The 13,605-nt window shown below is 42.7% G+C and overlaps 1 protein-coding gene and 1 long non-coding RNA gene across 3 annotated transcripts in view; one reads left to right on the top strand and one right to left on the bottom strand.

Annotated features, from left to right (window-relative positions):
- Nucleotides 1-426: 426 nt before the first annotated feature.
- LOC113017208 (mitogen-activated protein kinase kinase kinase 11) overlaps nt 427-13,605 on the top strand; it is a 50,317-nt gene continuing 37,138 nt past the window's right edge. For both annotated transcript variants that reach the window (XR_003271421.1, XM_026160365.1), the window contains exon 1: nt 427-2,424. Coding sequence is in view for 1 of the 2 variants with exons in the window: in XM_026160365.1 (XP_026016150.1) it covers nt 1,668-2,424 (757 nt within the window). In the remaining variant the exon portion in view is untranslated. The remainder of the gene's footprint in view (nt 2,425-13,605) is intronic.
- On the bottom strand, nt 3,979-9,956 carry LOC113017220 (uncharacterized). Its single transcript, XR_003271426.1, has 3 exons — nt 9,696-9,956; nt 9,170-9,381; nt 3,979-7,622 (listed from the first exon to the last, which is right to left on the bottom strand). It is a non-coding gene; the product is annotated as an uncharacterized LOC113017220 (long non-coding RNA).

Here is a 13,605-nt window from a genome sequence, read left to right as displayed (position 1 = left end):
CACAAACCACTTTAACTTTATTCTTTTACCTTTACTCACATGTCATAATAACCATTTCTTATCTCAGGTTACTGCTGCAAAATAGTATCCCGTTCAGACATGGGTACTTTTATTAGGTATATAATATAGACTGACTCGATTGGGGTGATACTTGAAATTACATTACACGGGGCTTCGTACAGGGTTTTCATTGCACTGGAAAGCAAGATTATTAACAACAACAATAATAATAGTAGTAGTAGTAGTAGTTCTAGTAACAGTAAATGTAGATATAAGTTAGTATTATAGCGTATTGTGCTGCATAGCTGGGCAGCTAAACACTTCTAACTTCTAAGTAACTAAGTTATAGAGCAACCACGTAAAGGCGCCCACAAGTTTTATTCTGAAAGTTTCAAGAGAACGCGTTACGCCGCTTCCCGTAACTTGACGACGCTCTGTCATCTGACTCTTTTCCTGTTGGGAGAGAAAAAAAGTTTTGAAACCCCACCCTCTCCACTGACCGTAAGCGCAGACGTAGAAGTGGTTCGACAACCTGGCGAGTGAACTCTGCGTGAGGAAGACAAGTGTGATATGAAGTTATGATGGAGTTGTTCCGCTCTTTGGATACCGACTGTAAGAACGGGGGACTCGAGCCGGACCAGGCCACGCGCTGAACTCCCACCAGGAACTAACGGGATTTGTTTTTACTGCGTTTCTCTGAGGAAAGTAGAGCCGAGCAGGTTTGGAGAGCTCTTCCTGTTACAAAGTCGGCGGTCCCCAAGTTTGCTTTATGTTATGGTAAAGGCTGGCTATTCGTGTGCTTCCCATAAGACCGTGAGCATGGATACTTTGGCGCAATGGGATGCGGGATTTCCTGCGGAAGTGCCGCAAAGTTGCGGTGAGACGCCGTTATTGGAGTTTTGGGCTTAATGCGAACTGGACAGCTCTGAAACTTGTCGTAAAACACTGGTTGGCTGGACTGAATGCTCCTTTCCTGCTATTCTTCTCCGCTTTTCAGCGCTTCCTGCTTGTGGTGGCCACTGCACTTAATGGCTAAAAATACATAAAAACTCAAAATGGACAGTTAAGTGTGGTGGGAACCTTTATTACCAGTTGCAATAGCAGTACCTGGGAGTGTTTCGCAGTAAGCGGAGTAGTTTTCATTCGTCTTCTTACACTTTCCCTCTCTAAAAAAAACAAAACAAAGTCAGGACTCAACAGGTGGCAGTTTTGAATGAGGGGGAAGAAGAGCTAAATTAGCCATAATGAGGTGATTCGAGAGGCCCTTAAATACAGGCCGGTGAAATGATATTGTGCTTAAACCATGTGTTGGGAAACCACACACCACATCACTTGAACAGAGAGAATTTCAGTGGAAGCAGTGCTGTCTTTCTGAGCTTTGAAACACTTAGCCTTAATCAAACAAAAGCAATCTCTAGTGAATCATCCGATGGCGAGACGAGTTTAATGCGATGATGAATAAAAGACACTTGCGCTTCTGTTGTCTTTGACTGCTCTCCTCTAGCCCACTTGTTGGTCCAACTTTTGAACACATTTCATTAGTCCCTGATGAGCCAACAAGAAAGACAGGAAAGGGAGCGAGGCGCAATAAAGTACTCCTTTGTACTTTATTTTCAAACCCTTGGGGTGCTAAATCATATCCAGTCAAAACATCTGCTTGAGGCTCCATGGAGCCACTGAAGAATATATTCAGCCGTGGCCCGCTGTCCAACTGGAAAAATTTGGAACAATCGCAAAAAGGGAACTTCACCAACCCTGTGTGGACAGCCTTATTTGACTATGAGGCATCCTGTAAAGATGAGCTCACCTTACGTAAAGGCGATCTGGTGGAAGTCCTCTCTCTGGACTCGGAGATATCAGGGGATGAGGGCTGGTGGGCGGGAAAGGTCAACAACAAGGTGGGTATCTTCCCATCCAACTACGGCTCCTTCAAGCCGAGTGGATATGGAAAACTTCCGGGCAGTGCCGTGGTGGATGAGCTCGCTCCGGCTGTGGTGGGTGAGTTTGAACCTGAAGAGGTAGATTTCCGGGAGTTGAGCCTGGAGGAGGTCATTGGGGTCGGGGGATTTGGAAAAGTGTATCGTGGTACATGGAGAGGAGAGCTGGTGGCGGTGAAGGCCGCCCGCCAAGACCCGGACGAGGACATCAGTGTGACAGCGCAGAACGTGAGGCAGGAGGCCCGTCTGTTCTCCATGCTCACCCACCCCAACATCATCGCCCTGCAGGGCGTGTGCCTGCAGGAGCCCAACCTGTGCCTCATCATGGAGTACGCCTCAGGTGGGCCGCTGAGCCGTGCTCTGGCAGGCCGTCGAATACCGCCGCACGTCCTGGTCAACTGGGCTGTGCAGATAGCCAGAGGGATGTTGTATCTGCACAGTGAAGCCATCGTCCCTGTCATCCACCGGGATCTCAAGTCCAACAACAGTAAGTCCTTCAAGCCCGCAGCGCAGATCAGCATAGCTTCAGTCTGTCTGTTGGGGTTAGTTCAACGAAATCAAAGGTTTGGATATAATTACAGGGCTTTCTACTTAGGAAAGCCTCATGGCTCTAATGAACATGGCTGTACTGTAAAGCTCCTAAAGGAATCTCTCAGTGTTTACAAAGCCTTTCTAGAACAAAGAGGGCCTTTTAAGCTATCATTCACATTGCCAGATTAGTCCGTCTCTCATTCTGATTCTGTATCATTATTGATAAGAAGATCAGATTTATCTAGGCTTCATGTGACTCCTGGGCTATATAAGGTAGGCCAGACCTATAGGCGGCTGATGCATACCAGGAAAAACTAACATAAAGTGTCTTAGGGTAATGCAGGGCCAGTGTGTGCCAAACCAGTCTGCAGCGCTCCACTGAATGGATTGAACACACCACTCTTCCAAAACATTCTCCGGGGCGCTCTCATTACATCTTTGTATTGATTTGTGGGGGATGTGCACCCGAACCTTGCCAGCAAAATTCCCTCACAGGATAACTCCTGGTCCCTTCACTGCATGGGTCAATTTACTTTTGTTTGTCATCTTTGTGTGCCTGCTTGTGTGTGTTTGCATACTGCTCATAGGACAAGAATACCAAGTTTTTCCAGTGAAAGAATGCAGTGGACGAGTTTTACTTCTCGGCACCGTTATATTTCACACTTTGGACTTTAATGCTGTCCTCTTCTTGCATCAAAGGTCTTGCGTCAGTGTTTTCGGGGCCTCGTGGCAGACACGTAGGGGTTGGACCTTGTAATTAAAGCAACAATGCAGGGAGATGTATCACTGATAAAGCTTTCTGTCTCACCCCCCTTTTTTTCTGTAGAATAAGAAGCTCTTTTCTCAGCATCTAACGGCAGCTTTAACCCAAACAGAGAGCCAGCTGAATTTGTGCAGCAGCTTGCTCTCTGTTATTATCATTCCTGTGACGCAGCATATAATCCCCATCAACTCTGCTGTGGCCTAAAAAAAAAAAAAACCCTTCCTCTGCTCATCCTTTGTGTTGTTAGAGATCCCGGTCACCAAACTACACCGAGAGAAAAAGATCACCTAGCAACACTTTTTTTAGGGTGTGGCCTTGGATGGGAGCATCCAAAGGGCAATATTCTTGATTCAAGGTTTGCTGATAGCAGTGGATTCAGCACATCCTAAGATATCAATATTTCCATCGTGCCTTTTGTTTCTGTCGGTATCATCAGTGCTCCACAGAATGGCCTCACCCTCACCTATTGCGTATCATCTGCCTTGTCAGGTTATTTCCCAGCTGGAAGTGCATCTGCTGTAACACACACACACAAAAAAAACCAGAGGAGTTATTTTAATGTAGTGTTTGTGTAGGAGACAGGCCAGAGCGAACACAATCCCTCTCTGTGTGCCCGAGAGATCCTATCTCTCTCCTGCCTCTTGTTTTTTAATTCTTCACTGAATCTTTGTCTGTGGCCTGCCTCTACATGTCTCCGTACGACCTTATTCCTGTCGTGCCGCTGAGCAATATCCTGTTGTGGGGAGAGAGAGGGAGGTGGGGTCATTCGAAAAAGACATTCTTTCAGTTCGACAGTAATGTGCATGGCTGGAAGCGCCACTCTGACAGGTTTAACGGACAGGTGCAAAAACACCCCGAGATAAGAGCGCCGGTTAAATAAACCAAAAATCTTAATGGGGCGGTTTCTTTGAAGGTACAGCATGTCCTAAATCATCCACAGTTGCCCTCAGATTGTAGTGTCAGTTCCTCAGAATAGTGGTGCAAGTTCTTCTTTCTATAGCTGCCATTTTGCGCCAGCGCTCTGCAGTCAAACAGGGAGGAATCTGTCAGTGAGGAGGCAAAAAGCCTGCTTCCAAATGTCGCTGTAAGTGACCGAACGCAGGAAAGAACTGAGGCTGAGGTGGGCTGAGGAAAGGATAACTCATTGTACGATGATGTCATGGTAAAGGGGGGGCAAAAGGTTTAATATTGTTAATTGTTAACATTTGTTACAGTGACGGATTATTAATGCGAATAGTCGTTTTCTCTGCAGGGCTTCTAAACAGCAGCTGTATCGCTGTTGTGAATTGTAGGGTGGAAGGTGCTGATTTAACAGAAGCATCAGAGTTCATGGTGGGGCGCTTGGCTCAGAGCCAGAGGCCATAACTGGAATTCCACTGAATGCAAGTGGGGACCGGAGAGTGGAGCAGCATCTCCTGTCTCTCACTCTGGCGTCTGCACGTCCGAAGAGTTTTCACACCTTCTGCACTTTGGTGTTTTAGCGTCTTGTGGTTAGGTTTAAGGGCTTTGTATACAAGTCTTTATGAAAAAACCGACATCTTTAGCAATCACTGGCTAATAACCAGCACAGTGGTTCAAAGCCGCAGACATTGCTCTATAGCTAATCCATGCTGCTTATCTACAAACAAGCACCTGTCTCTGTCTCACACCTTCATTGTCTGCTTAAGCTACCAAAAACATCGGCTTGCGGCTTGGATCGGTCACTTAGTCGCACATTAAGCAGCTTAATAACTTAGTTAATGCCAGGATTTGTCGTTTTAGCTGCTAAATGGTGGGTTCCTTATTCTGCATTTCCACTGCTAACATGATCTCTAATTAGAACCATAAGTTTATGTTTGTGTTTGTTGTTCCCCGGCTGCCAGCCTGTACATGTGAACACAGAATAGGAGAAATTTAAGACCTCTATTCATTCTTCTAAGCTTTGTCTTGAAAAACGCCTGCCTATTTAGCCACCAACAACTCAATTAATGATACATTACCGCAACCTGCCCCGTTATAAAACCACTGGTAAGAAAACAGTCAGAGGTGTAACTTTTATCAACAACTTTTTTTTTCCAGAGGAAAACAGGGTGATGACTAAATAAAATTCATGCATTTGCCCCTGGGAAGCAGTAGTACTTTCTTATTTTTACCGTTTACCTTTGGGAAACAGTACAGTTAGCTCTCCTGCTCCCCGTTTCTCTTGGAAAAAAGGAAGAAAAAACCCTGTAAAAATATGTTAATTCTTGAGTGTGTCAGGGTTTCGTAATTTTTGCAATTCTCGGTACAGCGGATGACACTTTTGTCCCATTCAGGTCTCAGTTTATCAGATTATCCGTTTGGATAAGGTTTACTTCAGGGTTTATTTCCCTGTTCGCAATGCCTCTCATATCACTGCAGCTTTTATTGCATTTTTTCTGTTTTACTAGACTGTTGAGTTAGAGCCCCATCGAGTTATTGGCAGGTTGATATTATGGGATAATATTGGCTATTTCTTGATTTATCAGTATTTATAATAACCAAATCAAGAAGAGACAGCAGACGGACCTTAACCATGTTATGAGTGTTAACATGGCACCGCACGACTACACCCTTGTGGAACAGAGTGGATGATGGCTAACCAAAAATGTGTGGGTGTGGGCTCATCATTACGAGTGACATCCTTTACGCTGCACATAGAACCTTTTTTTTCCGATTCTATGAAAAATATTGATTCGTTTCAACATTTCTGTGATTAAAATTTCAAAGCAGCAACATATTTTCTTCATCTACAGTAAAACTCAATCTGTTGGCTTTCAAGAAGCTCATTCAAAGTGTCACCCGCGGACTGATATACCAAAGAGTCACCACGCACCATCAAACTGCAGAGGCTTTAGCTGAGTCGGTGAGGAAAGTGTCAAGCTAATCATTTGCTGTGCTAAAACTCACAGTTCCCGTTTTCAGGAAGAAGCCACAGTTGGATCTTTGATCAACATGTTTTTTTTTCCCACAAGTGGACAAACCTCTGATACATGTCCTCTACCAGCATGTTTTTCATTCAGGGCCCCCGGTGCCCACACTGCAGCACACTCAAAACATCCTCTGTGTGTGTGCGCGTGGGTGGGTAGCTGGGTGGCTGGGTGTATCGCGTTTACATGCATGTAGTGAAATGCACTCCTGTTAGCACTGCATTTACACATCACCGTTCCTCTTTGTGGCTGCAGGGCATATGAGGGCCATTTAGACTTTTTAGTCTGCTTTCCTGATGGTGCAGATAATTTTTAGAGGAGGGAATGAGAGCGCGCGATAAAGTCCAAACATGCACCTGTGTTTTTGTTTTGTTTTTTTAAAAAAAAAGAAAAGAAAAGAAAAGCTTGCCAGTCAAATATTTTGTTAGCTAAATGCATGCTCGTCACTTCACTATTGGGAATGTGGGAAGAATTTATACTAATTTTGTGGAGCTATTTAATTTCTTGTTGACTTCAGCTCATGAGACTATAGTCACAGATGCCTTCTTGGCTGTAGCGAGTGCCAGACTATCCTAATTTGTGTCAAGGACAGCAGCAGAATGGAGCAGTAGGTGGAACGAGCAAGCTACTTCCAGCAAACCTGTCAGTCAGAGCAAACAGAGCTTGAAACCTATCCCTTGATAAAGCATAATAGCCTCCTAATGGAGCAATTTTAGGACTCGCTGCCAAGGCAAGCTGTAGAAGGGAAAATGTGGTCTTGAGAAAAAAGTAACATCTTGCCATGTGACACTTTAATACATCAGGGCTTTTGCTTATCAAATTAGATTAATGTTAGAGGTAAAGACAGGAACGTGCCTGCACACATTCAGTGCAATCTGTGTGCAAGGCTTCAGTAACATTGTTTATGACTCAAGAAACTGAGACAGCTCACGTATGCACATTTCTCACTGTCCAATAACAAACCTGAGGCAGAGGAAACTGTTAATCAGTGTTATATTTCTACGGACTAATTTCAATGGGGAAATCCCTTCTTGACGTCGGTCTGAACAACTTTTGCAGCGTAATGTAAAAATGTTAAATGCATTTTTCAGAATCTAGTTTTGACAGACTATAAGCGGCCTCTTAGCTAGTGGATCTTCAGATAATTATGCTTAAATGCGATTGACATCTTCTGACTACAAATCCACCATATGACACATTAGTAGTGCAAAGTTTTATTTAATGTTATTTAACAGCGATGTAAAAGCAAAAGAGATGCAGGAGTGCATATACACACCCAGCTCCACAAAGCAAGGCCCTACCCTGGTTTAAGTGCAAACCCCTGTACTACAGATAAGTGAATACTTTTGAATCTTCGACTCTTGGTGAAACCACAGAGGAATCTGAGGTGCAGTGGTTTGCACTGTCACTTTGCAGCCTCTCTGTGTGACACTGGCATGTCCTTGCTGCGCCTCGGTGGGTTTCCTGTGGGTGCAAAAACATTTATGTTGTCTTCTGTTGAAATCAGTAATTAGTAGCAGCTTGAGTTGATGTTGATCTGTCATAAATGTTACTTAAATTGTTGCACAAATTCCCTTTTCATCTCACACTCTACATCACTGCTCGACTACACACAGCTGAGCTGAGCCACACATGGTGTAGGGCATGTGTGAACAGAGACGTGCTTCCACAGGCTACATGTTCAATGGGGGGAAAAAACGGCAGGACAGTTTCACACAGTTTTAATTTAGGCTGATAATCCCATTGAGCACCTACCTGCTCACCTTGTCTTGCTGCCTTTAGCTGCTCAGTTCCCTGTTTGAAATGCAGAGCAATCTCACTATAATTTCACTGCCAAGCGAGCCTAAATTTTGTGCTTTTCCCAGGTGATTCCTGCTGCTTTCATGTTTGGCAATCCTCTCAGAAAGATGCTGGAGCTCCTAAGAGCCTGTTTCTGAGCTGTTGCCCGTTTCACTAAAGCACTTGATGCACGCTACTTGCATGCAGATCACAAGTGGTACCAGCATCCTGTTTTCCAAAAATACTTTGTCACTTGCAAAATTGCAGATACATTTACATGTTTTACAGTCTTACAGTCTTCCTCATGTTCAAATATTACCACATCTTATAATTACACGCAGAGAAGACCAAATATATCTTCTTTGTTACATCATACATTTTTAAAATTAAATTAGATTACATTTAGATTAAATTTCACACAAAGCTGTGTCATACCGAATCATGCAGCACTTGCACATGCCTGTATCTAACCCATGCCCTAGTTTACTGACACACAGCACGCTCTCTCATTAAAAAAGAAGCATTTATGTCGAACACAATCAGGACTTGTTTGATGTTTCACTTTCACTTCTAGGTACCTTAAATACCTGTAACGTACGTCGTACTGGTTTTACATTACTTGCTAGCTACTCATTAGTGCTTTTTAGTGTGCAGTCTTCCTTAGTATTGAAAACTAAATCAAATGTTCAGTGGCCAACATGATGGCACCAAGCCTCTACAATTTTATTTCAACCGTTAGTGGTGACCTGTCACTAGATTTAACTTTAACCTGCAGTTCAGTAAAATCAATAATTGATTAAATTCCAAATCTCCACCATGTATTGCTAACGTTGCACAAACTAGTTACTCAGTGATGTTAATAGCATGCTATAATTTGATGCTTCCCTCGGTACACTCCGGTGTGGCAGTGGTTTGACTTTAGATTTTCTGATTGGTCGGTCAGGGAAGCGAACTGGCTTCTTTTGGATGTGTGAGAGTGCAGTAAGTGTTTACCACATATTTACTGCATGTTATTTACAGAGGTGTTGTTTGTGTTTTACGGTCTAGTGAGAAAGAGATGATGGAGAAAGCTAGGGAAAATTTCTGACACTATCAGATGAATGGACTTTGTCACAGCAAAAGACTTGGAGACATTTATCTGATTTTGTCGAGATTTCTCACTTTTAAAGTCTTAAAGTTGAAGTACGTAAAGTCTCACTGCTAGACGTCAGGGTTTTAAAAAACAAAAATACCTTCAGATCCAGGAGTGGAGCCTGCGGCTTAATTTGACTCAACACGGGAAACCTCACCCGGCCCGGACACGGAAAGGATTGACAGATTGATAGGATGGCCATTGTAGGACAAGCAACTCTGGCCACCAATCATCTGTAGCGAGCGTTGGCTGTCAGTCTGCTGTCTCAGCTGTGCCAGGTATCCAGGCCTAATGAATCATTGAAACGCACTTCTGTTTGATGACAATGATACTGAGGTGAGTTGTTGAGGATATTTCTGCTGTTTTTGTCATTGCAGACACAACAGGTAGATGCCTGTGAATTCTCTTCTCCTCTGCTTTGGGCATACTACTTATGTGTTTGGTCTTTAGCTACACACGTGAAATGCGATTAGGTAGAATGGTGATGTCCATCTTGGCCACTGTATTCAAGATGGCGTTGAAACAGGTTAGCTTTGAAAAGCAGCACCCGCTACTATTCTCAGTTTAGAAAAATGCATCAATTTGTTGGAAGACATTCCAACAAACTCAAAAATGGCTGACTGTACCTTTTGATGTTAGTCCTTTGGTTGGTACCATGTTGGTTTTTTGGAGCCAGAAACGACCGTATTTACATACGTGACTGGGGCACCAAGTATTATAAAATGATGTGTACAACCTGCATCCAAAAACTTGATTCTTCATGTCCAGATTATCCACCTGCCGATACGCACTAATTCACAGACTAATAAAATACTAGAACTTCTCTCAGCAGTACTGAAGCACAAACATCATGGACAGGTACATTTCTTAGGAAGGCCTAGCCCAGTGGTGGGCAGTTCCAGGCCTCGAGGGCCGGTGTCCTGCAGGTTTTAGATCTCACCTTGGGTCAACACACCTGAATCCAATGATTCATTCGTTACCAGGCCTCTGGAGAACTTCAGGACATGTTGAGGAGCTAATTTAGCCATTTAAATCAGCTGTGTTGGATCAAGGACACATCTAAAACCTGCATGGACACCGGCCCTCGAGGCCTGGAGTTGCCCACCCCTGGCTTAGCCAAACGCAACCTACATACCCAGAATGCCCTGTGTCAGTACAAATGTCAGTCAAAAAGGTCACACAGTTACCTTTAATACTATGACAAGTAACGATACCAGTAACCACAGCCAAATATTTTGGACTTAAGCAGCTGATTATTATTTAACCCTCATTGGCCACATCTGTTTTTCCTAGTTGTTTTTTCCTGGCTCTGCACGGTGAGTAGAAAGACAATTGAAACGGGATCCGTTGTGAATTTGCAAGTCTGATCCATGTATGAGCCCACTGCACACTTTATTGAAGCAGTGTGACACTTCTTGTGCTTTCTTTCTTTGTTCCCTCCCTTGGAGCGTAAGTGGAGCACATTTCAGTGAATACTTCAGTTTTGTTTGTGTTCTTCTTTGTTTACATTTGAAGGTTTATTGAATTTGTACTGAGGATATGTACAGAATGTGTTTATAGCCTGTTTATCTCAGGTATAAAAAAGAACCCTAAAGCTTGACAGAAATAGTGATTTGATTTATAGTGTTTTATGTATATGTATAAAAACACAGGGGAAAAGAATAAATCTCATTTCTCAAAGTCTCTGGGAAATGCATAGAAATGGCAATGAACCATAATCATCTAAAAGTAAAAATGAGAAATGTGTGTGTTATCTGTGATGCTTAGCAAAGCTGTCACATCAGCTTAGTTTCAGTATATTTCAGTATTAAAATACATAGCGTGAAGTAAGTTGCACAGTGTCTGTTTTTAAACTTTACTTAATTACTTGCAGAGTCTAGCACTCAACCCTCTTAACTGCCTTACCGAGAAGAGAAAATTTAGCACATGCTAACTGTTTTTATTCAGCAGACAGAGTAACCTCAGAAGTGAGCAGAAAGTGCCTCGTTTTGAAGGATCCATAAACGTGGCTGCCTCTTCAGTGCCAATTGCTGACTGGCATATCCGAGGGACGCCTGGGGCGTCCTGACTGGGAACGGCGCGGGGGTCACCAGGGGTAGAGCTCAGCTGTGTTGCTGCTGGCTCAGAGTGCGTGTCAGTGGGCGATAAGGCAGAGGGGAGTTTGCTAGGCTAACCCGATGCGCAGTTTAGGCAGCTACCTGACTGCTTTGTTTTCCTGTGCTGTTGTTGGAAATAACAGCCTTGCTCAATCCAGTGAGGCTTATAATGAAGAGCAGATTGGATCTGGAGACTCATACATGTGAGGACAGACTTGAGCTGAATTTTTTTTTTTTCTCAAGCTAGAGCAAATACGAATATTTTTTTTAGATCAAAGCTTCCAGAAACTGATCATTTCCAGGTTGAATTTTGACCATTTTCTTGTCCTCCGAATGAGATTCAAAATAAATTCATGCCATGTTGGGGCACGGTGTTTCCCAGACTCAGACTTTACTTGGGCAGGGCGCCCAGGTATATTAACGGACTCCTAAATATATCTGATGACCAGGCCACTGTTTACCATATGTGGGCCGCAACATAAAAACAACACACTGCCACTTATACATTTTCTATTTTCTTTACTGTTTAAAACAACCACTTGTCTGCTCTTTCTTTCATTTTCCCCCCACACACACCAGAGAGACTATATGCGAATGTGACATGGCACTCTGTAGAAATCTGTAGACTGCAGTTGCGTGCTAGAAATTGTCAAATTTTTGAATGGAGTCAATTGTGAGTTCACAGATGGTTAGCGCTGACAGCTAATGAAACTACCAAAAGTGATGCAGTCACATTATCTTAGATGTCTCATTTCTTAACACTGTGCTGTCAATCTCTGATACATATCTGGTCACATAACCGCACAAAGCACTTGTTAGGTTGACAGGGTTTGAACATTTAGTTACTGCTAATTTCCTGTAAAAGTAGATAACAGTAACTTTTATTCCTTAACTTTGATGGTACATCCAAATAAATATTGAAAAATATTTTGAAAGACTTAAGGCGCGATTCTGTTCTGATGACGGGCAAAAAGAGGGTCACGAAGATCTGCAGCTCAAAATGACCACCACAAGTAGGCTCTTATTATTTGGGGAGTATTGAGCATTTTATGTAACAACGTAAGATTTTTATCAATGTCCATCCTATCCATTAAATTAAATTTTAATTTATTTCAATGTATTTATTTATACAACACCAAATCACAACCACAGTTGCCTCAAGGCACTTTATATTGTAAGGTAGACCCTACAATAATACATACAGAGAAAAACCCAACAATCATATGACCCCCTTTGAACAAGAATTTTGGCAACAGTGGGAAGGAAAAACGCCCTTTAACAGGACCTTTAACCTCCAGCAGAACCAGGCTCAGTGAGGGGCGGCCATCTGCTGCGACCGGTTGGGGAGAGAGAAGGAAGACATGATAAAAGACATGCTGTGGAAGTTAGCCAGAGATTAATAACAAGTATGATTCAGTGCAGAGAGGTCTGTTTACACATGGTGAGTGAGAAAGGCCTCAGGTCAGGAGCTGATTAGACTAGCTTAGCATACACACTGGAAATTGATTAAAACAGCTAGCCTTGTTCTGACAAAAGCAAAGTACTAGCACTGCTGACTTCCACTAATATCTTATTGTTACTTTGACGGATGTAGAATTGTGCTAAGCTAGGATAACCACATCCTGAGTTCAATTACCTCTTAAAATTCAGTGTTCTGTGTGAGTTATTAGTTATTAAGTATGTTTTCTTTTGTTCTTCTTAGCCCTTCAGTTTTAACTGCCATTAAAACCTTTTTACTAACTATTTTGACTCCTAGTTTAATCTCCTTTTAGTATTTTATGTATAAATTTTGTGCACATAAATAGCTGCAGTCAGAATATTCAGGTTATGATTTGTATGGTGTGGTGGTCTGAATGGTAGCATATGAAATTAGTATGCAGATAGTTTTAGGTGTCTCAATTAAAATGCTGCTCGGTGCATTGTTTCGGCATTTCGTATTTAGTTGTTACTGTATATATCTGCACCATATAACCTCTGTATTCACATGCATTATGCACTACGTACTGTAGGTGCGAAGCAAGACAGACCCACACAATGACTGCACGCCCACGCTTAGTCATGAAGGCTGCAGAGTTATGTCTCTGTGTGTGTAGTCCGAGCAGGATGAGTGAGGGGGGCCAAACAACAGAACTGCAGGGGAGGAAAAGGAAAAAACAGAAAGAAAATAAAAGCAGATACTGGAAGGTCAGAACACACAGGAAGTAGAGATGTTTCCAGCACTCAGCCAGACTGAAATCTGTTGTTGTTTTTTCCCCTTCTCCAGTCTGAAATATAGTTTCAGCTTGTCCTCTTTCTCACCTCACAGATCATAAGATATGTTTGTGGAAGAGAAACCAAATGCATGGGTTAAAACATGTTTATATGATAAAAGAAATTAAGGAATTGAAAGATTAAATTTATAATAATACATAAATGTTGTTTGCTTTTTTTAATCTAGGCT

Source organism: Astatotilapia calliptera, chromosome 3, assembly GCF_900246225.1.
Source record: "Astatotilapia calliptera chromosome 3, fAstCal1.2, whole genome shotgun sequence".
Taxonomy (NCBI): domain Eukaryota; kingdom Metazoa; phylum Chordata; class Actinopteri; order Cichliformes; family Cichlidae; genus Astatotilapia; species Astatotilapia calliptera.
The sequence above is the reverse complement of the archived record's forward strand: the minus strand, read 5'-3'. Positions and strand labels throughout refer to the sequence as shown.